The 26,666-nt window shown below is 37.0% G+C and overlaps 1 protein-coding gene across 5 annotated transcripts in view; it reads left to right on the top strand.

Moving 5' to 3' along the window:
• Positions 1 to 26,666, top strand: part of PDE4D (phosphodiesterase 4D) — a 525,614-nt gene that overhangs the window by 392,180 nt on the left and 106,768 nt on the right. For all 5 annotated transcript variants that reach the window (XM_068666381.1, XM_068666380.1, XM_068666382.1 and 2 more), the window contains 2 exons: positions 9,476 to 9,667; positions 23,519 to 23,555. In XM_068666381.1, coding sequence (XP_068522482.1) covers positions 9,476 to 9,667; positions 23,519 to 23,555 — 229 coding nt within the window. The remainder of the gene's footprint in view (positions 1 to 9,475; positions 9,668 to 23,518; positions 23,556 to 26,666) is intronic.

Below are 26,666 nucleotides of genomic sequence, written 5' to 3'. Positions count from 1 at the left end.
ATAATGTAGAAATATGAGCTGACTGAGTTAAAGTTGGCCTAAATTTATGAATTTTGAAATCTATGAAGATGTCCACAGAATCAGAAACAAAAATAAATAAGAAAAATGCAGACACTTGGCTTAGTTCTATATAAATTCCATATCTCTGCTGAAAAATGTGAGTAACTAAAGCATCTTACAAATCAGGTTCCAGATTTTTTTTAGTATAAAATATATACATTAATTTAAAAAAAAGAAAACAGAGCCATATAATTCAGCCTATCAGGTAGCCCTCTTAAGTAATGTTATTATGTATTTGAAGTAAACTAATATCACATTAAAATAATATAACAAAAATTAAGAAAAATAAGCTAAAAATGATCCATTATTGTAAATTACAATTTGTTTTGGACTAGTAATGAGAATTACCTTTCTGTTGTATTAGGTGAATTTTCTCAAGGTCTGTTGTCAGCATTTAAAAGCCTAAATCACATACAATATGAGCACATACACTCAAGATATTGCAGCCTTGGCATCCTTCCACATCAATCTCCTGACCTTTTTGTTTCTCTTTAAAGGTTGTTGCTTTTATGTGGCAAAGCTGTGGCCAGGATTTCCAAGTCCAAATCATGAAGTGGACCTTGATACATTTAATAAAATTCTAGGGAAGTAGCATCCACTAACAATTTAGCAATTTGGTAAACTTAATAAACAATGCAAAAAACAACCGTACAAACAAATATTCCATACCACAAACAAATAGCCAGTATGTAAAGAACATAAATGGAAAGGGTTTCAAAGAAGCAATTAAAAAAAAAAAAAAAAAAAAAAAGCAACATGCAAAATCATTAGAGGTCTGAAGCTCTTAATACTTTTGGAATTTAAGCCATTTAAGCCAAAAAATTAGAGGAGCTTTACACCAGTGTGGGAAAAAGATTGTTGCTTGTCGATAAAATTACATCTCCTTTGCATAGACCTTTCATTGGTATAGATAATCTAGAGCAACACTGGGAGACACTTTCTTGACTTAAAGAAACAACAGCGGTTTCTTATCCAACTCTCCACTCTGTTCTGAAGAAGGCCTTGTACTCTTGTGGTTGTCTATGTGTGCATGTTGTACTGCTAAAGCAAATCATCTAACCTATGGGAAGGCAACAGTGTGTGTGTGTATTTATATATATATATACATATATACTAAAATCAAATGGGATATTCCCTTCTATTTGGTCCTTTCTGTCCATTGCCCTCATCCATTCTCTGGAAGAGACATTTTTTGAGCACAGATTAACTTGAGCTCAGTTGTTCTAACGACTTAGTAATTATGAGCCGGGTGATGCTGAGGGAAGTGACCTTTTGTCACAAAGGTTGTACTTTCCTCTCCTTTGGAACCTCTATCTGTAGGGTATTCTCTAGGAACTGAGAAGAGTGAGGAACAACTGCAACATCTTTCTCCAGTCATCTTCTGTCTAGGGCACTCTTTTCCAGAGATCCCTGACACAAAGCACAGGGTACATGTAACTGTGACCTCACTGAGTGTTTATTGTCATTGTGGCTCTACATGAAGGTTTTCTGAAAGTTTTTTTTCAGGAAGTTTTCAGATTCATGGTGGTGTTAGCCCTGTGGAAAATTTGTATCTATTTCCTGGGTTCATTGTGCTTTCAGCAATACTACAGGATATTGACTTAAATATTATATTTCTGAGAAACTGCCTCTTCTAATGTGTACTTCTTTTATCACACAACTAACTGAGGAAAAACGTAAAAGAAATTTGGCTTATTCTCATAATGACATCTGACTGAATTCACTGAAATGGGGCTGAGCACTTCCAGTGCATTGGATTTTGCTTTGCTGGCAGCTTCCTGCTTCTCAACCATAACATTACACCCATGTTTATATTCCAGGTTTTCCTGAAGGAAAGACTTTCCACTAATATCTTAGGGGAGCTGCATTTTAGGATTAGTCAGTAAGCTTAATGGATAGTTTTCATGTTCTAATAAATTGCTAGATCAATATTTTGAAATACTCTGAGATTTCATTCCAATGCATTTAAATTAGAGAAAGGTAATAACAACCGGAAATGCATTAAATACATGCTATATTCTCACACCCAGTGCAGGTTGGTTTTGTATCCCAGTGTCCAAATTTGTCTCAGAAAGTAGAGCTGCAGAAAAAGAAGTGGGGATAATTGGATGGATCAAAACTCAACCCAGAAAGAAGAAGAGTTTTTTGAGCACTTCTTGAAGAAATTAGGTGAAGTGATTTTTTTAAAACGTGTTTGAAGGCACTTAAATATGTACAGCCTGGAGAAAAGGTAAATATGAGCAGACATAAATAAGGAATGGTTTAAGTGAACAGTGATTGTAGACTGTAAATTAAACAATGACAATTATAAAGAGGAAAAACATCAGTCCTGCTGATACTGCACTTCTGGGATTAAGTAGATAGATACTTTTTTTTTAGCTTTCATTATTTCAGATTATCCTGAAAGAATTGTGATTCTTCAATATACTCTGCAAAGTTCCTAATTCAGACCTTGGCTACCAGAAGCCTTGGGGAAAACTGTTAATGTGTTGGTGGTCTTTTTTTATTACGTATAAAGCAGGGAAATGGTCCTAGTAGGACTACTATATAGAAAAAAATACCTAGCAACTTAAAACAAGTTTAAGCCTAAAGAATTCCCAAAATATCTTGGAAATTATGTTACATATTGTTTCTCCCACATCTTTTACTTTGCATTTTTATTATGCTGCAATAAGATGAGTATTTCAGCTTCAAAGAAACATCAAACAGCAAATGTGTGTAACAGTATCTAGAATCTGGGATTTGTTTCTATACGTCACATTAGTAGGAAGATGTTTACTTGCAATAGCCAAGTTCAGAGAGTACAGATTGCTGGGTAAAGAGTAGTCATCCCTGAGGAAAGAATAAAATAAATCATAAAGAGTCCTAGTGTGGCTGAGTAGAAGCAAATTGATTTAATAAGTGCAACAAAGCCTTTAAAGACTCATGTGCCAAATACGCAGAGCACTGGCGTATAATTAAGAATAATGTGACTTTATGAGAAGTAAGCCTTGAATTCAGTATCACAAGACCATTCTAAGCAAAGTCCCCCCAGATAAGGAATAGTCATCACAGGAAACTCCTTGGTTTGAAACTTCATAACAGAACATAAAACAGTTTCTTTAGAGAGCTTGGCTACATTTCTTATGTCTCTTTTGCTAGAAAATCGTGAGATGGAAACTCGAACAGATAGTTGGAGTTCCTCTACTAGCATGTTTGAGTAGACTAATACTTATAAATCTTTTTGCTTCGGTGCATTTTTTGTCCAACATGTGTTCTATCAGCCTTTTCTCTGGGCTTTTAATATTATCATTAAGCCTTGTTACACTCTAAAATTAATTTCCCAAAACAAATATGCCAAGAGAAAAAGGCAAGTTCTGCTACTGAAAGGAAATTTCATGAAGTGATACATTTTATTCTTTTGCTTGCAGTCTTGATACTGGAAAATCTATCCACAGTGTATCTAAAAATGGAGTTAATCATAGGGCTCACTTGCTGAATCACTTAACTGGAAATCCAAAGCCACAAGTAGGTAGTTGGCTTGAATTCTCAAATCTACAGTGGTAAAAGAAAATTCAGATGTAGATCATATGTTCCATTTATATAATTTGCTTATAACTCACTAACCATATATGCAAGTGACAAAGGTAGAAGTTTTTTTTTAACATTGCTACAAAGAAAATAAAAATATGAGTTATATCATATATAATATATATTTGTTTCCATCATCTGTGGAGTGGTGATACAATATTTCTTCTAAACTGTCAGCATAAATATTTCTCTCCCTTTCCTTCACCCTCCCACCCCCCTGCCCTTTCCTCAAGTCTCTAGTTTTAACTAGGTGTGGGGGAGGAGAGAGAAAGAAAAGTAGGAAGTGAAAAACAAATACGATATCTCCTGCACCACTGTCAGACAGGAAATGTTTTGAAAAGTCCTGGACGGAGAATTAATATAAGAAATGAACTTCAGACCTGCCATTCAGTTACATAAGTACACTGATTTATTTATGTATTTATTTATTTATTTATTTTTCTTCTGATACTGCAAGTTAGCTTGTTAAACATCTACAGTCTAGCTGGAGCCTATGTCAGGGGATAACAACTGACAACTTGTCTGTTTTGGATGAAGAAAAGACCACATTTTCTTCATTATTAAATTCTGGATAACTATGTCTAGTGACAAAGGAGACACTCCAGTTAGCTGTTGTCTCAATTTAATGCTTAGTTTATCAATAAGAAATAAAAAGGCCCAAGAGAAATCATAAAGACATAATCTAAGTGTTTTTCCAGTCTAATTAATTAATGTAAAATGTGTCTAAAATCAGTATTTATCCAAGAAATTATAATATTAGTTAGGTGTATTAACAAATCTTTGGATAGACAGTTAATTCAATTAATACAGTAAATGTATTTTGTCTATAAGCTAAAGCAGAATTTAACTTCCTAAAATACATAAATGAAAATTCAGTTCTTAACAGATAATCTCTGTTCCAGAAGAAGGGCCTTATGTCTTTGACTTCATTTATTCCTTGCACTGCCTTTTCTGACTGAGAGCTGTAAAATTAATATAATAGAATCAATGCCTACCTTACCCTAAATGCTTTCTAATGATAATATTCCAAGAATCTTTGTGCATTTTTTTAAGAATTGGGTCAGAGTAGTTGGCATGATTTCCACAGTAGCTGAAATAGTCTGTCCTGATAAAATAAACTATAACCAATGCAAAATAAATCCATCACATCTAAGAACAAAAGTTTAAACTGACCTGCTTTGATTTGGGACACACAGGTCTCCAGGATACACAATAACTAATGTATACAAGGTCTAAGAACACACTCTGCCTGTCATATCCTGTCTTACAGAGCCTTTCCCCTCCCAGGGATTTTGTACTGAACTACCGTAAAAAAGGGTTCACTGTGGGCTTTCTCTGCCACTGTTCATTGTGAGGGCTGTCCAGGTGAGGTGTCTCAGCTGGCATCTCTGCCAGGTTTTCTCAGCCCAAAGAATAATCCAAGTTACAAATTAGGGTTCTGCATTTGAGTGGATCATCTGATCCCCCCCTTTCTCTAATATCTACAGGCTGCCATGTGTGTGCCTCTGGCCTGAGGCAGAAGCTGTTAATAACTTGCTCTCTTCTTGGAGATGTAAAGAAAGATTTATTACCTTGCTTTTGCTTGAAGTGAGACTGCCCAAAGGCAGTTACTACAGGGCAGTTTTTCTGTGATAGCTTCAGTGATTTATAGCTTCTATGCATTTGTTCTGGTGGTGGGATTGTGCTTCCAAGTGAAAATACAGGACAGGGCATTTGGGAACTGAGGAAATTGAGATGGGTAGGTAGGTCACTGAGCAGGTCGGTGTTTGGAGAAATTGCTTTGCACCAGAACAATAGACTCTTGTGTCAGGAGAAGAAGAATCTTTATTTCTTCATGTCTTGCTTGGCCCTATCATGTTTAAAGATGGCTTTGAAAGATAAGATGTCCCTAGAAGATCAATTATTTTGGATCCCATTTCTTTCCCTCCCAATAGTTTCCAAGGCAGGAGAGGCTGAAGGTAGATAGAGACTTAATTAGGAGTACAATTTTTATTTTTACAAAGCCTTGTAAATTCTTCATTTTGGGGTAGAATTTGTTTTGTTCTCTCCTTTACCATTGCTAACTTCTCTGCAAAAGTACAAACAATAAAAACAGAACTGCAATAAAAATATTAAATTGCTAAGCTCTCAGTAATAAGGAAGATCAATCAATATGAAGATTTTTCTATGCATCCTCAATTACAAGCTCTTGTGCATATTCATGATGATGCTATTACTTCTTATGTAGCTATAAGCAATATTTTGTACACAGGTCTTCTCCTTTTTTCCTTTTAGCAACCTTGAAGAGAATAGCAGGGAGTCTTTTAAGGACTTGGAAGGAAGTCCACAGAGGGTTTATTTCACCATGTAAGGAAACTGTGCAGTTGCTAACACTGAAGTAGTGCTTATCTAGGATAAGATATCTAGGATTCTGAACCTTTCCAACCCAAAGATTCCCGGTACTGCCTGAAGCAAATCATCAATAATTTCCCTAAAGGTTGCTTATGATGTTACAACTTCTTTTCCTTTTGGGAGCACAGGAAAAATTAGCAATGAATGCTTACAAGTTGCTCAAGAGAGTTCACCACCTCTGTACATAGCCTGGATGATGCACAGTGGGCAAGACGTGCAAGCACAATGAATAGCCAAAAAAGGAAAAAAAAGACTAATCTTTCATCTCATGTCATGTTTGCTATCGCTGAACACTGAATAAGGGAGACTTAAGGGATAAACAGTATCCAGCATGTCAAAAAATATTTTTGTGGAAATGCACAAACAAAAGCTGCTGAATCAGCACTGACTTTTCATATCTTTGGTATCTCTGGAGTTGCAGTAAAGCTCTTCGAATGTAGAAGTTTCTGTGATATATTCTGTGCCAGATGCGCCTATCGGGGAAAAAAAAAAAAAAAAAAGAAACAGCTCAGCTTTATATATGTCATGCAAAGTGCCTGAAGCTGGCTGCAGATCAGCAGTGCAAACACCTGTCTTTAGATGGGCACTTTCTGCCTGTTAAAAGGTGGCAAAACTTCTGGCACCTTCATTAACAATTTCCATGCTCCTTCTTCCTTTAAAAAGAGCCTCCACCACCAAAAGTGCAAGGAGACCGATGAGCATGCTAGAGAGAGAATAACTTTTGGGTTGTCACTGACAATGCACTTATTTTTTAATTCACAGCATATTCTCACTGCAATTTAAAACTTAACAGAAGCAGAAAGATAAATATGAAACAGCCACAGCTGACTTTGCAATTTCTGCCCAGGCAAACTGGAGTCTGTCAATTTTTTACCTTAAACTTTTTTTTTTTTTTTTTTTTTTTTTTAAGTTACATGCATGCAGCAAGAAAAATCATTTGTGTAAGTTCAATTCCCCATTCTGATTCTCTCTTCATTTGATGCAACATAATCAGCAGCTCCATTTCTTGCAACGACTCGTGATTCAGCCAAAGTAACATTTGATTTTCAGTGTACTGAAACATCCTATATCTAAAAGCAATCTAAATATTTCATTTAGATTTCAGTAACCTTTTATGTATGAAAGTTTTAGCACATCTTAGTAAGTAAAAGCTTAACAAGACACTTAACTACTGTAGCATTTGAGAAACTTGTTATACAAACGTGTTTGTGGTACACACATGCTGTATTCACATTCCATCTTTTGCTGTAGTACTGAACGTTTTTTTGATAGTTATTATGAACATTATAGATATATGAACATTCTTGATAGGTATTTAAATAAATGACATTTTGGATGAGTGATATAAGCCAGATCCTAGCTGGTATATCTGAATCCATTTCTTTACTTTTGACACCCATCTAGTGGACACAATACAGTATCACAGGATAAAGTTCCTACCAAAGTAGCTATGTGCAAGTCTTGCACATGCTGTTACCTGGTGGTGCAAGCCACAGAGCCTCTCAACATCTCTCAAAATCTCTGTGATTTTATCTAATAGACTTCTAAATTTTATTATGGTCAGTATTTTATGACCTGACAGTGAAGTCATTCATAGAAGCCTGTCTTGGCGTTTGACTAAGAGAAATAAGATTGCTAATAGAATATTCATATGTGCACAAACCCAAGTGAGGAGAACAGAAACTCTATGTTCCTTTACTCCAATAAAAACCAACCTTTTATTCAGTTGAATAATTAAATGCACTGTTAAGAAAATCAATTTGATAGACACTTCTTATTTAATATTTTTCTGCTGAGACAGATTTGCATTTAACTTCATTTATTTCCATCCCACTTTTACCATTTGCTTTAGAGCTTTTCAGCTTATATATGTATTTAAAATGACATTGCCATTAGCCTTGCCATTGCAAGTTAATCTTACCATGCACAGGAGAAAAGGAGACTTTACTGCTGCTGACACTGCAGCCTCAGTTAGGTGGCAGACGGAAGCAAGAAGCAAGCTAGTATAGAGTAGCTGTGACACTGCTGTACCAGGCTGAAGTCTAACCAATGGCTGACATGTACTATCATTAGACATCGATGAAAATGGTGTATGTCCTTCATATGAACACTGTTTTCAAAAGATCTATTTTAGTTGCATTTTTTATAAATGCATACTAACACTTCTTGATACTTAAAAAGTCATGTGATAGATCCTCTGTTCATCCCCCATTCCTATGTGCTCTAGCAGTATTATTTAAGTTCTTGTTAGTACGGTTAGTTGTTATAAACCAAGGTCTTACACACACCTTTTCTCCTATGATGTAAAACTAAAATTGATCATCAGTTTTAGAGACTCAAACAGCCAGGAAAAAACGGAAGTTCTCTTCCACTTCTGGCTGGGTAGAACACCCTACCAGATGCAGACATAAACTTGCTAATCCACACATTTGTGACCTCTAGATGGCATACCACAACATCTGCAATCTAGAAGCTGAACCACGTGCTCCAAAAGGACTTCATACAGTACCAGACACGGAGATCAGGCTGCTAAGCAACACAGGTTGCCATGAGCACATCATCCAGACTACTCACCCTGCACTGGTTTCTAATTGATTGCAGAGTCCCACTCAAGGTCTTTGTACTATTTTCAAAGCCCTTTTCAGAAGTGTCATGGACTATGTGAAAGAGCATCTTTCTCTCTCTCTTTCATTTCCCCTGATACCTATCTCCCTTCAGCCCCTCATGACAGCAGTACTCCCTAGGAATGGTAAAATTGTTTACCACTTGTGCTACCAAACACCACAACTAGAAGTGCTGGATCAAAACTGTAAAGTTCAAAGACATAAGACAAAACTGGCCAAAAATGTCCACTATGTTTGGCAGTGGGTGTAGAGGTCATTTTTTTTTTTCAATCCAGTTGGAAAATAGGAGCTCCCACTAATGTATACAAACATGCCAAAGAACGTGCATACAGAATAATCCCACTCCAGTGCTTGGTTTATTGATAAAAGCCAAAATACCTTCTTGAAGTGTTTGAGTACTCTAGATGGGTACTCTATAACAGATGAGCAATGAGCTCCAGTGGGAGTCAGGGTAATGAGGGTCCAGCTCAGGAGAAATGTTGCATGAGGAATAAAATAATGCATCATCATGTTTCTTTGGGTGTAGAGCTTATGAGTTCTCAGCATGCAAAGAAGCATATAGCTTTCTATATTCCTAATAGCGGTTTGCATTTTTTTTTCTTCTACCAAATTTATATTCCTTCAGACTTATTCTTTTTGGTTATAAGAAATTGTAAAGTTTATTTCTTGTGTGCCTTGATTTTTCCTTAGCAGGGGAACTGGGCAGGTCATGATTTCCCCATAATTATAAAGAAGCAAATGCCCAGTGATGACTGCCATGAACTGAGTATTCATTATTTTCAAAACTCCTGTGTCAATGGCATAAATCTTTTTGTCCTTTCTTTTTGCAGTTTCGATGTAGACAATGGTACATCGTCGGGACGAAGTCCCTTGGATCCCATGACAAGTCCTGGATCAGGGCTAATTCTTCAGGCAAATTTTGTCCACAGTCAACGGAGGGAGTCTTTCCTTTACCGGTCAGACAGCGACTATGACCTTTCTCCAAAGTCCATGTCTAGGAACTCCTCCATTGCTAGTGATATGTAAGTACATTATAAAATACTTTTAACATATGTTTTGTGCTATTATGGGGTTAATGACTTTCCAACCACAAGAAATACCTATAAAAATCAAAGAGAATAATCACCCATGTTAAGAAATGGGTAATTGTTTATTTCTTTATTTATGCTTGTATTTGTTTCTGTGGTTTTGTGAAAATAAGGATATCATGGGTTTCATGTTTTTATACACTGTATTAACTTTGATAGAATATTAGAAAAAATCGATACTGATGTATCAAAACACTAAAGAGAACTCAGATTTCTTGGTTGTTATGATCTTTTCAATGCAAGCAATACAATCTCAATTTCTGCCTCTTAATATTCGTAAGAAAAAGATTCAATTTATTTGTAATAGGTGCTTTTTGGTGTTTAAAGAAAAGATTTGGCAGATGGCTTGGGTTGGAAGAGACTTTAAAGATCACCCAGTTACAACTCCCCTGCTATTGGCAGGGACACCTCCCACCAGACCAGGTTGCTCAAAGCCCCATCCACCCTGGCCTTGAGCACCTTCAGGGATGGGGCATCCACAGCTTCTCTGGGCAGCCCGTGCCAGTGCCTCACCACCTCTGAGTAAAGAGGTTCTTCCTTATATCTAATGTAAACCTACCCCCTTTTAGTTTAAAACCTATCCCCACTGTACTCCCTGAAAAAGAGTTCTTCTGAATATTTCCTGTATAATTTGAGATTCCTATTCTCACGTATCACTTTTAGAAGTGTTAATTAGTCTATCTAATTATAACTTACTTCCCATGTAAGTGTCAAGGTGAGTAAAACTCATGCCTTTACAGATACTTTAAGGTCCATACATCAGTTAATCCCAGAAAAACACCAGTCCCTCTTGCCTTTTTGTAAAGAAAAAGCATTTCCTTTGTAAATTGAGACCTTCATCCAGTAAATCTTCTGACATAGAACCTTTCTTCTAAATGTACAAAAGTCAAGCTCTTAGTGTGGCACCCTTGTAGGGAAACATTTAGAACCATTTTTATGATCAAGGGCCAATCCAGGTCGGTGCATTGCTTATATGCGTCATTTCAATTAAGAATTCAATTAGTGCTCCATCCTTGAACCTGTAATCCACTTCTGTATTTCCTAGAATTCTGGGTAATATTTCAGTACATAGCAATAAATTGTATAAAAAAAAATAATTATGGAAACAATGAGCACACTTTCTTCCTTGGATATTTCTATGTATTCTTTCTGTCAAAAATTTCTCATAACAAATCTGCATATAAAGTTTAGTCAACCGCACATCTGGATAGATTTTAATACATGTAGTCTCCTGTCATAGAATTGTTTTGTTAAGGTCAATACTCCTGAAACGTTTTAGGATTGGACTGTATTAGGAAATGTAAAATGCTAGTGGTTTTGACCATATAATGTTAATCTAGTATCAGTAAGCCTCATTATAATGAATTTGATTATATCACAGAAATGAACTAAAGGGAAACCAAGGAATTAAAGGGAAAACAAACAAAAAAAAAAAAAAAAGGAGAAAATAGTGAAGAATATATACAAAAAAAAAAAAAAATCTCTTTATATATGGGTTCAAGGAGATACAGGATGTGCATGGAAAGGAAGCTCAGTGAGGGTTCTTAAAATAAAGAAATCACTTTAGGTCAGGAGTTTCCTAAACAAGGTAGACGCTGAAAGATTTGTCAGCGTCTGTCCACAAGAACATTTAGACCACTCACAAATTGTTCTATTTCTGTTTTGCATCTATATGCATATTTAATTCTAAGTATTGTATGTTTCTTATGCATGAGCAACATATATTACAAAACATACACAAAATTAAGGCACATAAGAGTTTAACCTTGAATTCTCTGATTTTTTTAGTGCTTGAGTTACCAACCTCAATATTTCACTTTATAAAGCAAACTAGAAAATGAAATGCATGCATCTTATATGTGGAATGAATATAACAAATATTTCTGGTGTTTCTAGTACTCACAGGTAGTGTGCTCATAGTAGTACATTCCACTTCAGATGAAACAAAACCAAAACTTCAAGGTTTGTCAAATATGGAGTGTAATGGTTAATGACAGCCAGTGGATGGCAGTGCTAAAGCACTGAATTCTTTATTCTACCATTATTGTTTGCATTGCTGCAGCAGCTCTGAGCTGCAGCCAAGGGATGGAACCCAGCTGTGCACAGCTCTTTGAAACCTCAAGGCAAAATGCTGTCCTCTGCCACAAATGACCTAAAAGCAAAGCAAAAGATGATAACCAGGAGACTAATACAGTCAGATAGTATCCTCAGGAAAAGGAACAGAGTGAATCTCTGTGCCCAAGGTAGAAAACCTCACATAGCAACCAGAGAGAGCTCATTCAATGAGTTGAGATGGAAAGTAATAGAAACAGGACCCGAAAAGAGAAAAGTGGAGAGTTTTTAAAATCAGATAGACTACAACAGACTACAACATACTGTAAAGTATGAAGAGTTTCCTCAGATTAGAGGAGGAAAAGAACAAAAGGTAGGATGAGTGCAAGGCAACTCAGATAGGAGGTTAATGGGCCAAAACAGTGGGTGCATTTAAAGCTTTTCAAGAGGCTGAAAAAGCAGCAGTATAGTAGGAAATGGAAAAACAAATCAAAAGGAGTAGGAGTCTGTAATATTTTTTCCATTAACCCTTGGAACAAATATCTTAAACATAGAGAAAGAAATCTTAGAACATGAAGATGACATGAGAAGATTAGTAAAAGCCATTCAAGGCTGTAAAATGTAAAGTCAATGTGGTTTAGACAGGGAGCTACCAGGTCTAAGGCAGAAGAGCACAGATGCATTTTGAAGCCTGACTGGGATTTCTAGCAGGGAGACAAGGATATGCAATATCAAGAAAAGCGACCATATGAGTGAGTCAATATAAGGAATTACAGGGTAATATCCACGACGAGAGACTGGAAAACAAGTTTAAAGGGAAGGAGAATAAAGAATGGAAAATAAAATTTGAAAACTCCTAACTGCAAGGCTACAGCACAGAGAAAAAAGAGAACAGCAGCAGCAAGCTGAAAGATGAGAGCAATCATTAATGTTGTATTGGAATGATTGTCTCATGACATCTGAAGACATTATTGAAACAGGGAGCTATGAATGTGGATGTCTTGCAGTGGCACCCTGATTACTTGATACTCACCTGATAAACTGCTTTTGCTACTCAGAACTTGCAAATATAAACAGAGGAGGCAATGGTTAACCCTTTTTATGCTTCTTTTGGTAAGGGATCACTGCCTTGATTAACACTGCATGTGATCTAATTTATAAAGAATCTCCATTTTAGCAAAACCCAGGTCTCTAATGTGATGAAAATAAATAAACAAATAGATTATCCAGTGAAATCATTAGCATTGCTGTAAACTTGAGAAAGAAAGTAACAAGCAGCCCACTGACTAGAGCAGAGCTCATGTTTTAACCACACTTCAAAGGGAAAAAAGCAGTGTTCATAGTTCCCTATGGTACTGAAGAAGCAGACCAGAGTGTAGCAGATGAGACCACAGTACCAAGACACTCTTAGTTTGGAAGAGTGCTTGAGTTCCCTAATGTTTTCTGAATGCATCTAGGAGAAAAGGTATTTTCCAATAAGCACTCATGTCTGCCTTATACTATTTCTACAAGGCCACTGAATGCAGTCCAACATCCTAGCCTCTCAAGGACTTGGCCAGCTGAACCTCACTTAGTGAAAAATAGCTGTTGTGGGGAGTTTTGGAGGATCCTGTGGGGAGGCTCAGCACTGTTTCCTTCAGGTAAAATATCAATGTAAACCATAACTTGCATAATTACACAAAACTTGCAAATTTCTGTTCATCCTTGCTTTCAACTTCAAAACACCCAAACACGGTCACAAAACATAATCTGTAGAGAATGGCAGGGTCATTGACCTGGTGATCTGCTAAATGGCCAAATGGCCAACATTCCATCCATTTCCCAAGCAGTCCAGCCTACTGCTCTTCAGCCAGTACCATCTGTAGATAACAGCATTCCTCTGCTGATAAAATCAATATCAAGAAGACACAATTTACTTAGGGATTTGTTTTCCCTGTAACAAGAATATAATACTGCCTCCTCATAGAGGACATGTTGCTCTGTTAGATTCTATTGGTAAACCTTTGCTATATGTCTCCAAAAATTTAATTACATATATACATACATATATCGTCTCTTTGAATAAGAAAACCTGATTCTGGACTACTTAGGAACACAGAGAGCCTGTGTTGTCTGATAAACATGACATACAAAGATTTGGGTCTGTTTAGCCAGGGTGGATTATCGCTTTCTTCAGTAGCTAGAGAAATAGTTGTGGGATTTTAAATTCTGTGGGGGTATTTTTTCCAGAATGAAGACAAAATAATCTGTAATTTTACAAAGAATAAAGATTAGCAGAGTTATTCTGGCTGCAAAAATATATCTTAAATAAAGGGAAATTCCAGGATAGGGTGTTCCCGTATTTGTCAGTGACTGGCAGGTCTGGTCCTGACCTGAAGCTGCAAACGGTTTGAAATATCCCTTTAACCAGCACATGGAACAATTGAGGTATACTTGCACACACATTTCCCAGTTCTTGACAGTTTGTTCAGTTTTTAAAACTTGCATTGTATTCCATCTGGATCAGATCAGATGTGTAAAGGGAAAGTACTTACAAATATTGGCAGACAAACATGGCAAACCTGGATGGTTACTGAGGTTCACCCAAGGTTTTAATATGGCAACAGAATCATGAAATGAAGATATATGTTTTCATCCTGAACAGGAAGCCAAATTACTAGTGATACAGCTTATTCTTCTGTTTCTGAGCCAGGAATGCTTGGATTTATTAATATAATACTGTGAGTATAAATCCAAAATTAGGGAGAAAGATACCCTTTTCCCTGAAAAGTGATCTACATAAAGTTCTGACAAAGAGACTAGCAAAGCAGAAGAAACACACAGGTAATGAGCAGATTAATTGTACCTCCATTTAACAAATGAGAAATAATTGTCTTTCCAGATAGATTGTTGTTGAAATGTCGTATGGTTTCCCTGTTTATCTTTTTTTTTTATTTTTCTTTTCTTTTTTTTCTTTTTCTTTTTCTTTTATTAAAAATCAGCTATGATGAAGTACTTTCAATTTAATTTAAGCTTAGAAACAATTTTAATGAAAAAATTTAGTATGTTGTTTGAGACATTTATTTATCTGTGCAAAGAAAAGCATTTAGTTGGCTGTAGGAAAAATAGGCCAATATTTTGCTTCATTGGGTTTGTTTCCTTGTCTTAAGAACTTTTAAACTGAATAAATTAGGTTGCAGCTTGATTTAAGTAATTAATACTTATAATCTTTTTTTTTTATTTTATTTTTTAACAACTATCAAAAATATTTTGAAAAAAAAAAGACCACTGTGTCCTTTCTAGTTGCTAGAACATTTTACAAATGTGATACAAACTGAAGAATGTAGTAATGTCCAATTTTCTTAAATTGAAGTAAGTTTGAATCATAGAATCATAGAATATCCTGAGTTGGAAGGGACCCATAATGATCATCGATTCCAAGTCCTGGAAGTACACTGGGACACCCAAAAATAAAACCTTATGTCTGAGAGCATTGACCAAAAACCTCTTGAACTCCAGCAGCTCGTTGCTATGACTGCTGCCCTGGGGAGCCTGTCCCAGTGCCCAACCACCCTCTGGGTGCAGATCCTTTCCCTAACCCCAGAGAGCAGAGCTCAGCGCCTGCCCCTCCGCTCCCCTCGTGAGGGAGCTGCAGGCCGCCATGGGGCCTCCCCTCAGCCTGCTCTGCTCAGGGCTGAACAAACCAAGGGAACTCGGCCACTCCTAGAGGGCCACACATTTGTCTTGCCCTCTATACCCTTCACCAACTTTGTAGTCCTCCTTTGGACACTCTCTGATAGTTTTATGTCCTTCTTATTATATGTGGTCCCCACAACTACACACAGTAATTTTGCGATAACTTTGTTTTGTTGGTGGGAAATCAGTTATGTCATAAGCCAAAAAAAGAATATTTTTGCATTGAGAAAGTTTGTTTTGATTTGTGTTTTAATTCAGGAGATCCTAAGGTGTTCTTGTATGCCTTTATGTGGGTGGTGAATACAGATTTTTTTTTTTTTAATGAAATTCAAATTGATTTTATTTAATGTTCAGACAGTACAGAATCATAATTGGTCTGAATACTAAAACCTATTCATTTTCCAAACAGAACTCTCAGCTGTAAAACACATCAATTCCCCTATGAAGACTTTTAACATCAAGTTTCTTTTTCTTTGGGGGGTGGAAATATTAGATGTTTGAAATAACATGCCATGTTACTTACTGCTCCTGCAGTAAATAAGGTAAACTGAATTGCTAAACATCTTTGGTCAAAGATTAAAAGCATGATACTAAAAATGATTCGTAGCAGGGATTTCAGGGATTTCGTACCGGTGTTTGCTACACAGATCTACTGCTGCAATGAAGGGGATGGAGGATGTTTACCTTCTGTGTGCACATATGTACATGCACTAGTGAAGGATGGGAACAGTGTGGAGAAAGTGAACCTTGTAAAGAGAAATTTGAATGTTTCTGGAGAAGCTTCTTAGGCTGTTTTTCCAGCTTACGCACAGGCCGAACTTATTTCACAACCCAGAAGAACATTAGTTCATGTTTCATCCCTCAGGGCACAAACAACTCTCTGTATGCATGCAATGGTGCCCATGTTGTCTTAACTGTGGAGCTTGTTCTCTCAAAAAGGAGAATCTGAAATTCTGATGTTGCCTTGTTTTTCTTGAAGTCTTTAAGTGTGTGTGTGTGTGTGTGTGTGTGTGTGTGTGTGTCTGTGTTTAGCAGCCTTTAAATTTGGTTAAGGGACTCCATTTTCTAAACCGTGAAGCTGAGAAAATCTTGTGGCTGGCTCACAGCAAGCTCTCTCAGGCTGGGAACTTACCTTGAGTAGGTGCTGTTTTTAACAGCCCTGCTTTCATTCCTTCTAGAGGAGAAATCTTTCAGCCTGCATTAGCAGAAATTTCCATGCAAAGTCATGTCTTTCTTCAGAAGTAACACAATTGTATCAGTTCTCAATGCTTAAATGTATGAAGCAGGGACAAGCAACCCAGTGACTTCTGCTTAATATCAGTCCAAGGCAATACATTTTATTTACATTTGCAACAAGCTAAGAGTTTACGTGTGTCAGCTAATGCAATTTAAAATGATTAATAGTAACTCATTAAGCTGCACTAACTTGATTGCTTCCAGTCATGTGTACACACCCATTCATTAATTTTCTCTGACCTGAGCAGAAAACAAATCTATCCTTTAGTCACTGATGCTCATTTGTTTTGCAGCCTTGCTTAGAGCTAAATGATGATTTCTGTTGTATGAACAGTCCAACAATGGCACTGCTGAATTGGCCTGGACTCTTCTGATTGAGTTCAGCTCTTTTGTGGTTCAAAGTACTATACCATCTAGCTTAATATAGTCCTTCCTTCAACATAAAAAACAAATTTCCGCACTGCAGTAACTTCTTTTACCATGCCATTGCCACCGTGACACCCAGGCAGACTGCCTTCTAATTTTAGAAGGAAAATCACTTACACCAATGAAGCACACTGGCAAGTCCATGGTCTATTTCTATTTAAGGCTGAATAAGTCTGCTAGACTGAATACAAGCCAGTTGCTTGGAGTTATCGACTGTACTTCTGATGTATTATGGTAAGATTAAAGCATTGAAGGTTGATGGCTTTTTGGAGCAATGTGAATCATCAAATCATAAAATAGTTTGGGTTGCAAGGTACCTTTAAAGACAATCTAGTCCATACCCTCTGTCTCCACAGGCAGAAGGGGTATCTTTCTTTAGATCAGGTTGCACAAAGCCCCATTCAGCTTGACCTTGAACAGCTTGGTCCTCCTTGAACTCTTCCAAATGTGCTGTGATGCTGTCATAGGAGATGAAAGTCCAATAATATTCCTGTAGCACATTATGTGGAATGGGAAAAAGTACATATTGTGATACTTCCAATTCTTTCAGTTAATCTGCTGATTCTGACTTCAGCCCTTGCGACAATCCTGAACTGATCTTCTGGATTTGACGGGTCTTGGTTCAGATGACTATCACTCAGATATAATTAGCTGCTCTTGTCAACCAGCAAAATCCCTTGTTCCTAGTCTTCTCAAAAGAACACATGCTGTGGTGTCATGCTGGGAAAGACACAGCAAGGTACATATTTAACCAGATAATACTTTCTGATAATGTGTGGATTAAACCTCAAGATCCTAATTTAAAAACACCTTACTTCCAACTGAATTGCATTAGCACACAAGATAAGGAGATCTTTCAAGACTTGGAAAAACAGAATTATACCCATTACAAACTAAAGGAGCAGCTCACTGTTCCTTCTGTAATTCAGTTGGAAGTAAGATTGTAAATCAGGTAACCTAACACTGGTGACTACAACAGAGCAGACTCCATGTATTCAAAGGCTTCTTTCAAACCTGGTAAACTGTATCTTCAGAAACTGAGCTGCTAAGAAGGTCGCATGAAAAATTAAATCCAACTTAGCACCTCCCTATAAAAAATATTCCTTCTACCTTGAAAGTTCCAGGTGCATTAGTACATGACATATCTTGATGCATATTAGCCATGTGTTATAATCCACATTTGTTCTGGGCTGTCTTTTGGATCTCTGATTATAAGGAGGCCAAGTATTGTTTTTGTGCTCCATATGAATCTAATTAGGATATTTGAAAACACTCAAATCTGCAGTATTTGCTAGTGAAATTTATGTTGGAGAAGTGTTTTTGTTCTGTTTTGTTTTGTTTTCTTTTATTTTCTTTTGGTGTGTTTCTTAAGTCTTAACTTAAATAGTTTTCTGATAGTCCAAGGAGAACCACTATAACCAGCTTTTATTTTGCCTGGAATAATGGACCTCTCAGGGACTTTGGTTTTCTTTTTATTTTCTTCAAGTAGAAGACTGCATTCATCTTCATATTCTTTCATATTTTGTGTGTGAACAGTATGGATTTTCCCTTGCTGTTAAGTTTCATATATTTCTAGAGAGAATAATAATTAAAAAAATAAAAAATAAAAATGCAACTGTGTGAAAATGGAGTTGATTCTTGTCATCATGTGTCAAAAGCCTTAGCTCTTTGCTGCAAAGATGCCAGACAGCCACTGTCTCCTAGGGCTTTTCAAAGTCTGTTGTCAGCTTTATTCTTTCAAATAGACTATGTCCCAAGTTTGTAATTGAAGAATCCAATGCAGATTATGCTAGTTGGCTTTAAAGATTGATCAGCATTCTCAGCCAGTATGTATCGTTGGGTGATGAGTGAGTTTTTCATTCAAACAGAGTGTGGCAAACCAGTATGATCATGTTTTAAAACGATATGGTGTCAACATTATTTTCCACTACTCTCATAACTAACACTATATAAATTGTATGAAGATTAACAGCAATTTTATTTCACAGATTCACAGAATAATTTCTATTTGAAAGGATCTCTAGGGGTCATCCAGTCCAACATCCCCTGCTCAAGCAGGGACACCTAGACACCTAGAGCAAGTTGTTTTGTACTACATCTAGACTCTTTTGAAGATCTCCAAGAAGGGAGATTCCACAACCTCCCCAGGCAACCTGTCCTAGTGCTCCATAATGTGTACAGTAGACTGCTTCCAGATGGTCAGAGGGAACCTCTTGTGTTCTAGTTTTTGCCTGTTGCCTCTTGTCCTGGCAGTGGGCACCACTGAAAAGAGCCAGGTTCTGTTCTTTTCGTATACACTGATAAGGTCCCCTCTGAGCCTTCTCTTTGCTTGGGCAAACAGTCCTAGCTCTTTTATTCTCTCCTTATATGACAGGTTCCTTCATCATTTTTTCAGCCCTTCATTGGACTCTCTGCAGTCTCTCTTCCACTTGTAGAAGGAAGTTATTGTGAATGTATTCCAGGAACCTCCTGAATTGTGTGTGCCCTGTTATGTTGTCTATCCAACAGATATCAGGGTGGTTGAAGTCCCAGGGCCTACAAACTTGAGGTTGCTCCTGTCTGTCTGTCTAAGAAGACTTAATGTGCTTGTTCTCCTAGATCAGGTGGCTTGTAGGAGACCCCCATCAAAATTCATGTAACCCAGCCCTCCCTTTAATTCTAACCCATGGACATGTTAATTGCTGTCCTGTAATTGGGATAGAAGAAACAAATTAATGCCAGTCTTGAGGAGTGGAAGGCAGAATTTGTGTACATAGTGTTCAGCAACATTCATGTGAACATACACGTCTAACTTCTGACTTAACGTGGTACTCTTTTCTCTTCTCCAGAGTGGGGACCATTACAGGTTATACGGGGAAAGTTCTAGTATGTCCTGTAGGAAAGGTTAGGAAACAAAAACCAGAAAAACACAGGAGGACAGGCTTCATCACTTTAACATGGTGAAAAACCTGCAATGTTTTATACAATCGTTGGTCTACTATTGGTAATTTGGACTGTGTGTAACACTGATTCAACTTGTGTGGAGTGTTATGTTGTTTAACCTTTTGATTGTTTGTTTGTTTGTTTTTGTGGTGGTTAATTCAATCATTTAAAATTTTTGGCTATGTGAAAAATTATCCTACTTTCAAATTTATCTTGCTTTTAAAAAGTGAACATATGAACAACTATGCCAGGCGTTCTAGTTAACTGTTTTAACAGTGATGTGAAGAATTTATTCTAACCTCAAAGGTTAACAGCTCTGTCTGAATTTATAAGCCTGTGATACATTGCACAGGATTTACACTCCTCTTGTTGCCTCTGTATATAGGTGTGTGGCACTACCCTGTCCAGAATCCAAACAGAGTCGTCTATCAGCTTCTATATCATCAGAAAAGAAAATAGTACAACATTCATAAGTTGCAGTGTCCTGATTCAGTACACTGTAAAACGATAGCACCTTGATTAAATCATATGTTCTTGCTCTTCTATACAAAAAGTAACACAGCCAGTTTGGATACTTCTACTCCCTTTTTGAACACTCTCACCTTTTCCAGATTTTCTCACCCAGTATGGACTGAAGATTACTCAACACACTATGCAATTGTTTTTCTGTCCAAGTTTGTCTGGCACATGCTAAACTACTTTGTGAAAACTGTGGATATCTGTGCTTTCAATACATCTTCCCCAAATAATGACAATTTCTGTAACTGTTACTCTTGACAGAAGGGGTATTTGAAATACGAAAGTGAAATCCTGGATTGGTTCCAGTGCATTAAATTAATATTTAATAATGTCACCTCTAATTAGCCACAGTATTTTATCAGTATTCTCCAGTGAAATGCTATTCTGCAAAAGTTTAAGTAGAATAATGTTTGAAATTTACAGTAGTGGAGTGAAGCTATTTGATACATATATAAAAGGAATACATGGAAGAATGTCCAGCAATGTGTAGTTATTGCCTCTCAGAAGTGCTTCAACATTCAAGGGATGGCAAACAGGGCCATTGAATTAAGAAGAGCAATGAAATACCACTTCCAGTAAGGCAGCCTACAACAGATGTTGAAAACAAGGACCATCCTATTTTCACAGTTTTGCCAATTGATGCTTAGTCAGTGAATTACTGATTGCCAGAGAGCAGAACTCAGCACCTGCCCCTCTGCTCCCCTCGTGAGGGAGCTACTGGCCACCCTGAGGCCTCCCCTCAGCCTGCTCTGCTCTGGACTGAACAAACCAAGGGACCTCAGCTGCTGCTCATACGTCTTCCCCTCAGATGCTTCACCGTCTTTGCAGCCCTGAACAACCTGAGTAATAGATACAGTGGGTAGAAGGAACACTGACAAATTACTTATTTGACGCTTTAGGCTGTTCAATCTTTGCAGAAGCCATACAGATAACTAAGGTGTAATTCCTTGCTTTACATAGCTGGGCCTCTTTGTCAAAAAAACAAGGGAAGAGAAAATGGAGATCCTAACCAATACACAAATAGCAAAAACCTTTTTTAAAAGGGAAAAAAATCTATTTTACTGAGGAAAGATAAGACAGCTGTCACACAGCAGGTTATACTGTTTCACATAACTTGAAGACAAAGAATATATTTTTGATGGAAGTGAGGTAATGTACATATCTACCTTATGGCTATTTAAATGAAGAATGAGAGAAAAGGAAAAGATGCATTAGGCTTATCTTCTTTGAAACCTTTGTTATACAATTTCTTTATGACTTACTCTTCCACTGTTTGTGTAGCTATATAACATATTAAGCAATGCTGATTAGAAATGACAGTCTTCTTATTTTGTAAATTATTACCAAAGGATGTGGCATGCACTTTTTCTGTGAAGGCATACTTGCCAAGGCTACATCAGTCTGACCATAAGAAGTAACAATTTTCTTTCCTTTCAGTCAGGATCAAAAAAGGAAGAGGTCTGATCTTTCCATTACCATGAAAATCTGTGTTAAATGCCACGTGTACCACCTTTAATTTCCACAGAAGAGTCATCAGTTTTCCTAGTCTTTGCTTTTTCAGGAATGCAGAAAAATTCTGTTCCACTTCTGATGGGAAGGTCGAGGATTTTCCTCCTTGGCTGCCTGAGGAAGTCATTGTTGTCAGAATGCTTAAATAAATGATATTTATGCAGAAGTGGTTGGGATACAGTGAAAACTTTCCATTTGACCGGACAGTGTGTAAACCTGATCCTCACACTAAACCAGAAGAAACATAGCACCATGGGAGTAACTTAGAAGCTTTAATTGTCTCATGAAACCAAATCCAATTGGTTATTATAGACATGATGAATCATCCCAGGGCATTAACAAGGGAGTTAATGACCAGCTGGTTTTAAGAGCTCTATTCATTTTCATAGGGTCATGAAAACATCATGAAATGCCTTAGACCTTGATTTGAAAATGTGTTATTAAATGCTCATACTTCATGCTTAAATAACCTGAAAACAGCACCAAAGCAATGGTATTTCTGCTGAATGATTTCAAGTCCAAATACAACTTAGAAATTATCATGGCAAATTCACTTCAGTAAAATACAGTCATATTCAATTTTTGTCTTTGGAACTTGTCTTTTTCTTTTAATCTTGATTGCTGCCGTCTACTAGATATGATAACTGAAAACTCAAGTTTTCCCTCCCCACACAGTTCAGATGACACTGGGCAGATACCCATGCTTCAGTCCCCCATCAGTTTCTTCCTGCAGTTGTCCAGTGTTCCCTTAGCCCTACACGTGACTACACGTGGTACTTTGTGTGCAACTTCAATATTTTATTCATGAGGCAAGTGGGAATAACTTCACAGCATAAGCCAACGTCTCTGTGCAAGTGTTTCAGCACAGAAGTGAAGAAACCCCTCTTTTCCTGCCTCCCTTCTCTGCTACAGCACGTCATCCCGACACCTTGCCCTACGTCAGCCGGAGTGGTGTGGGTGAGGTTGCCACAGCAACAGCACACTCTTGGTTACACCCCCTGTAACTACATGATTGTGAGTCAGTTCAAAAGTTTTACTAGGTTTTTATTAGTCTGTGATGCACTGCCCAGTCATCTGCAGTTACTCGCCTGGCCCCTGCTCACAAACCTGCTAGCAACCCTTAATGTAATCACTCTCAGTGTTCTCCTTTTGTCCTTTGGGATGAAATCTCTGCAGGTCTGCCCAATGCAGTCACCTGTCCAGAAAGCTGTGCAGAAACTGGTTGGTTCATCAGCCGTCCCATAGATACACAGGTAATTGGGCAATAACTAATTTGGTATTTGCTTTTCAAAAGAATCTGTGAAGCAACGGTAGTGTGTAACTGTTGAAGAGTAAACCTGGAGTAACCCAGAGCGCACTGTAAAACCTCATTTTCTCTCTGTAAAAGTAGTAGCAGTGAGATGACTTTCATTAACATCTAACTTACAACTCTGCTCATTTTTTCAGACATGGAGATGACTTGATTGTGACACCATTTGCTCAGGTAGGCACAATTTTGCCTTATTTCTCACATGATCTTGCAACCTAAAGTCCAGGAGGCCAAAACAGTTCTTTTCCACTGTTAATATTACATAAGATTTGTTTGCATGAAACAGGAAAAACCTCCCTACACAAACACCCGTATACCTTTGACTCTATTACGTATACCTGTATGCTCTATATCTTTTTAAATGTTTTTTCAACTATCTGAAAAGTTGAAGTGCAAGAACACAAAAAAAATGTTAGCTTGCAGGGTGTTCAAATACTGTAGCAGACAGTCATGATGAAGACAAACCTTTCTTCTCTTATTATACTGCTGTTTACAATTACAATGCCTTCTTGTGATTTTTTTTTTTATGCATACAATGTAAGGAAATTTTTAGATGCAAGATAAGCTTTACCCAGAATACTTATGTTCTTTTACAAAATCAAATCTATTTGATTTTTCTTTTAAGATTTTATGTTCTATAAAATAACAAATAAAAAATCTTAGTAATTTAGATCAAATCTAGTGATTTCAATTTTTAGCAGCAGAGCTGTCTCATCATGTATGAAAAGTAAATGTGTTGGTATTCCTTGAACTCATGATAGGTACCCTGTAATAGACAGAAAGGAAAGTTAATTCAGTGAAAGTACAGAAAAAATAAATCTGGAAGTCATATGTGATTGAAAGTGAATGGAAAGAGAAATGTTGAGATACACAACAATTCCAAATATGAATATTGTGTCCAACTTTAGTCTAAATACACAGGTTGCTTACAGTTCTGTTGCATACAATGAATATAGGCAATTGTAGTGTAACTTAACTGATAAAATAAATTGTGGTGTCCTTTCAGTTCATTTCAGTTTCATTACAGTTCAGATATGGTGTCTTCATATATAACACTGGTTGATTGAAACCTTAATATGAAGATTACCTTCATCTTTTACTAGCAGAGAATAGATTGAGTCTGGGCCTTTTCTAACTATGTTTTATGACTTCCCAAATAGTAAATATTCCTCAATAATAGAAAGAGAATAAATTACCATACAAACAAACAAACAAACAAACAAAAAGGTAAAACCACTTCTGGGTTCCATTAGTTCCTCCGGAAACATAAAAACACTAACTCTTAAGCAGAGAAAAAATTCAAATTATATGATGGTCAAAAAATCCAGTACTTCAGTTGAGTTTATATTCATTTTCATCTGAATTTTATTATAAATTTTATTACAAATTATGCCACATAGATGAAACAAGTTATAGTACACCTAGAAAACCAATAAGTGTTACACCAGGCTTTTTTCACCTGGTAGAAAATACCCTATTTGTGTCAAGGGCAGCTTGGTATTCCTGTGGGCATAGACAGACATGCTTCAGCAATTGGAGCAGGAGTAGTCGCACTGAGTTACTGTAATACATTTTGTGAGTTTTTTTTACTGTTTCGATGGAAAACCCTGTTAGCAGTGGTTTAAATCAACCTGTTTTCATTTGCGTTGGAGAGAAGGAAGAGAGCAGGGTCAGCTATCGCATCATATTCCCCAACATAAGAGGAATTGATAAGCACTTGAGAAATGGTGCCTAACAGAGGGGACATGATGTCTAATTATACTCTTCAGAAAAACTTTGTCCTTGTCTAAGAATGATTTCAGTATGCAAAATCCTATCCTTGTGGGGCCTGTTCACAAATTATATCTGCAGATAAACACAGGACTCACCCCTCTGAAATACATTAGCAGCATTAGGATCACACACAGGACTTAAGGAATTGTGTCCCATATGCCAGTACAATGTCTATACATCACACAAAACAGCTTTTAGCTTTTTTTAATGTCCTCTTCTTAGTAAGAGCAATATTTCATCATGTAGATGCATTTTTGTGTTGTAAACAGCCAAAGCTTCCTGGTGACACCAGGTATTGGAATGCATGCTCCATTTATTTGAAAACATCCATATTTTCTTCCATTGATCAGGAAGGATGTTTCATTCAATCGTGAGCCACCAGGTGGTAATAACTCCAGTTTTAGCTTTTCGATTACTGTTCAGCACATTACCATGGCACTGTGGCTGCATTCATTACTGCAGGCAGCACGGCATGCTGTGTCCCTCACACAGAATCTGCCCCCAAGTCAATTTGCTATTTTTACCAGAAATGAGATTCAGTAAACCAGATACAAAAATTGTCTTAAGTATAACATTAGTTATGCTTCCCTGGGTTATAATATAAAGAAACTGCTATAATTAATTGTTAGAATTTCAGCTTTCAAAATAAAATCATTTGAGTGATTTGAAATTGAATGACCAATTTTTTTATCATCAAAGAAGTTTGATTTTTTTTTAAGTTCACTAATGACTGTATACAACTTAATTTTTGAAATTATATAGTTATTTAGGGATTAAACCTCAAAGAGATTTGCAGACTGGTTGCTTTTTTGCTCACAGATCTAACTCTGGAAACATTAAGCACAAATGGGAGCCTTGTAAACAGAGAAACTGTCATTTAATATATTTAATATCATAGATGCATAGATATTTACACTGACACAATAAATCTATTTGTTTGGCTGCACTGAATTCTGGAGCTAATGGCCAGTTTTAGTTGTCATTCTGACAATCTTTTATATTTATTTGGGGTCCTCTTGCTTTTGCAGAATGTGTAAAAATATGTATGCACTATGCTATTGTAGCAGGAATGCTGGGCAGATACTGCCCATTTTATCCCTGGACCTAACCTTACAGAAGAACAGATTTCTAACCTTACAGAAGAACAAATAGGAGGACTTAACAGCTGAATAGTCCAGTCTCCACTTTCCAGAAAAAGAGGGATTCATAATGTCTCAGACTGTGGAAAAGCCTAGACAATGTGAATAATGGTGAGCATGGCACTGAGACTCCCTCACATCTCTTTGGGGACCTGAGTGTGGGTCCATCTAGGCTCATTAGCTTCCACTCATAACTGTCCCTGAGCAATCTAGCAGCTCTGCACACTCCTTCCTCCAGGACCCCAAGTGCTCAGTATCATATTAGTTCAGATGCAACTCATTTCCATGAGGTTTATGTTTTCACATGGGATTGTGCCTAGCCCACTAACCTTTCTGAAACTGAGTCCCATGCAGCAGGTACAGTCATTCATTT

Source organism: Anas acuta, chromosome Z (genome assembly GCF_963932015.1).
Source record: "Anas acuta chromosome Z, bAnaAcu1.1, whole genome shotgun sequence".
NCBI lineage: Eukaryota > Metazoa > Chordata > Aves > Anseriformes > Anatidae > Anas > Anas acuta.
The sequence above is the reverse complement of the archived record's forward strand: the minus strand, read 5'-3'. Positions and strand labels throughout refer to the sequence as shown.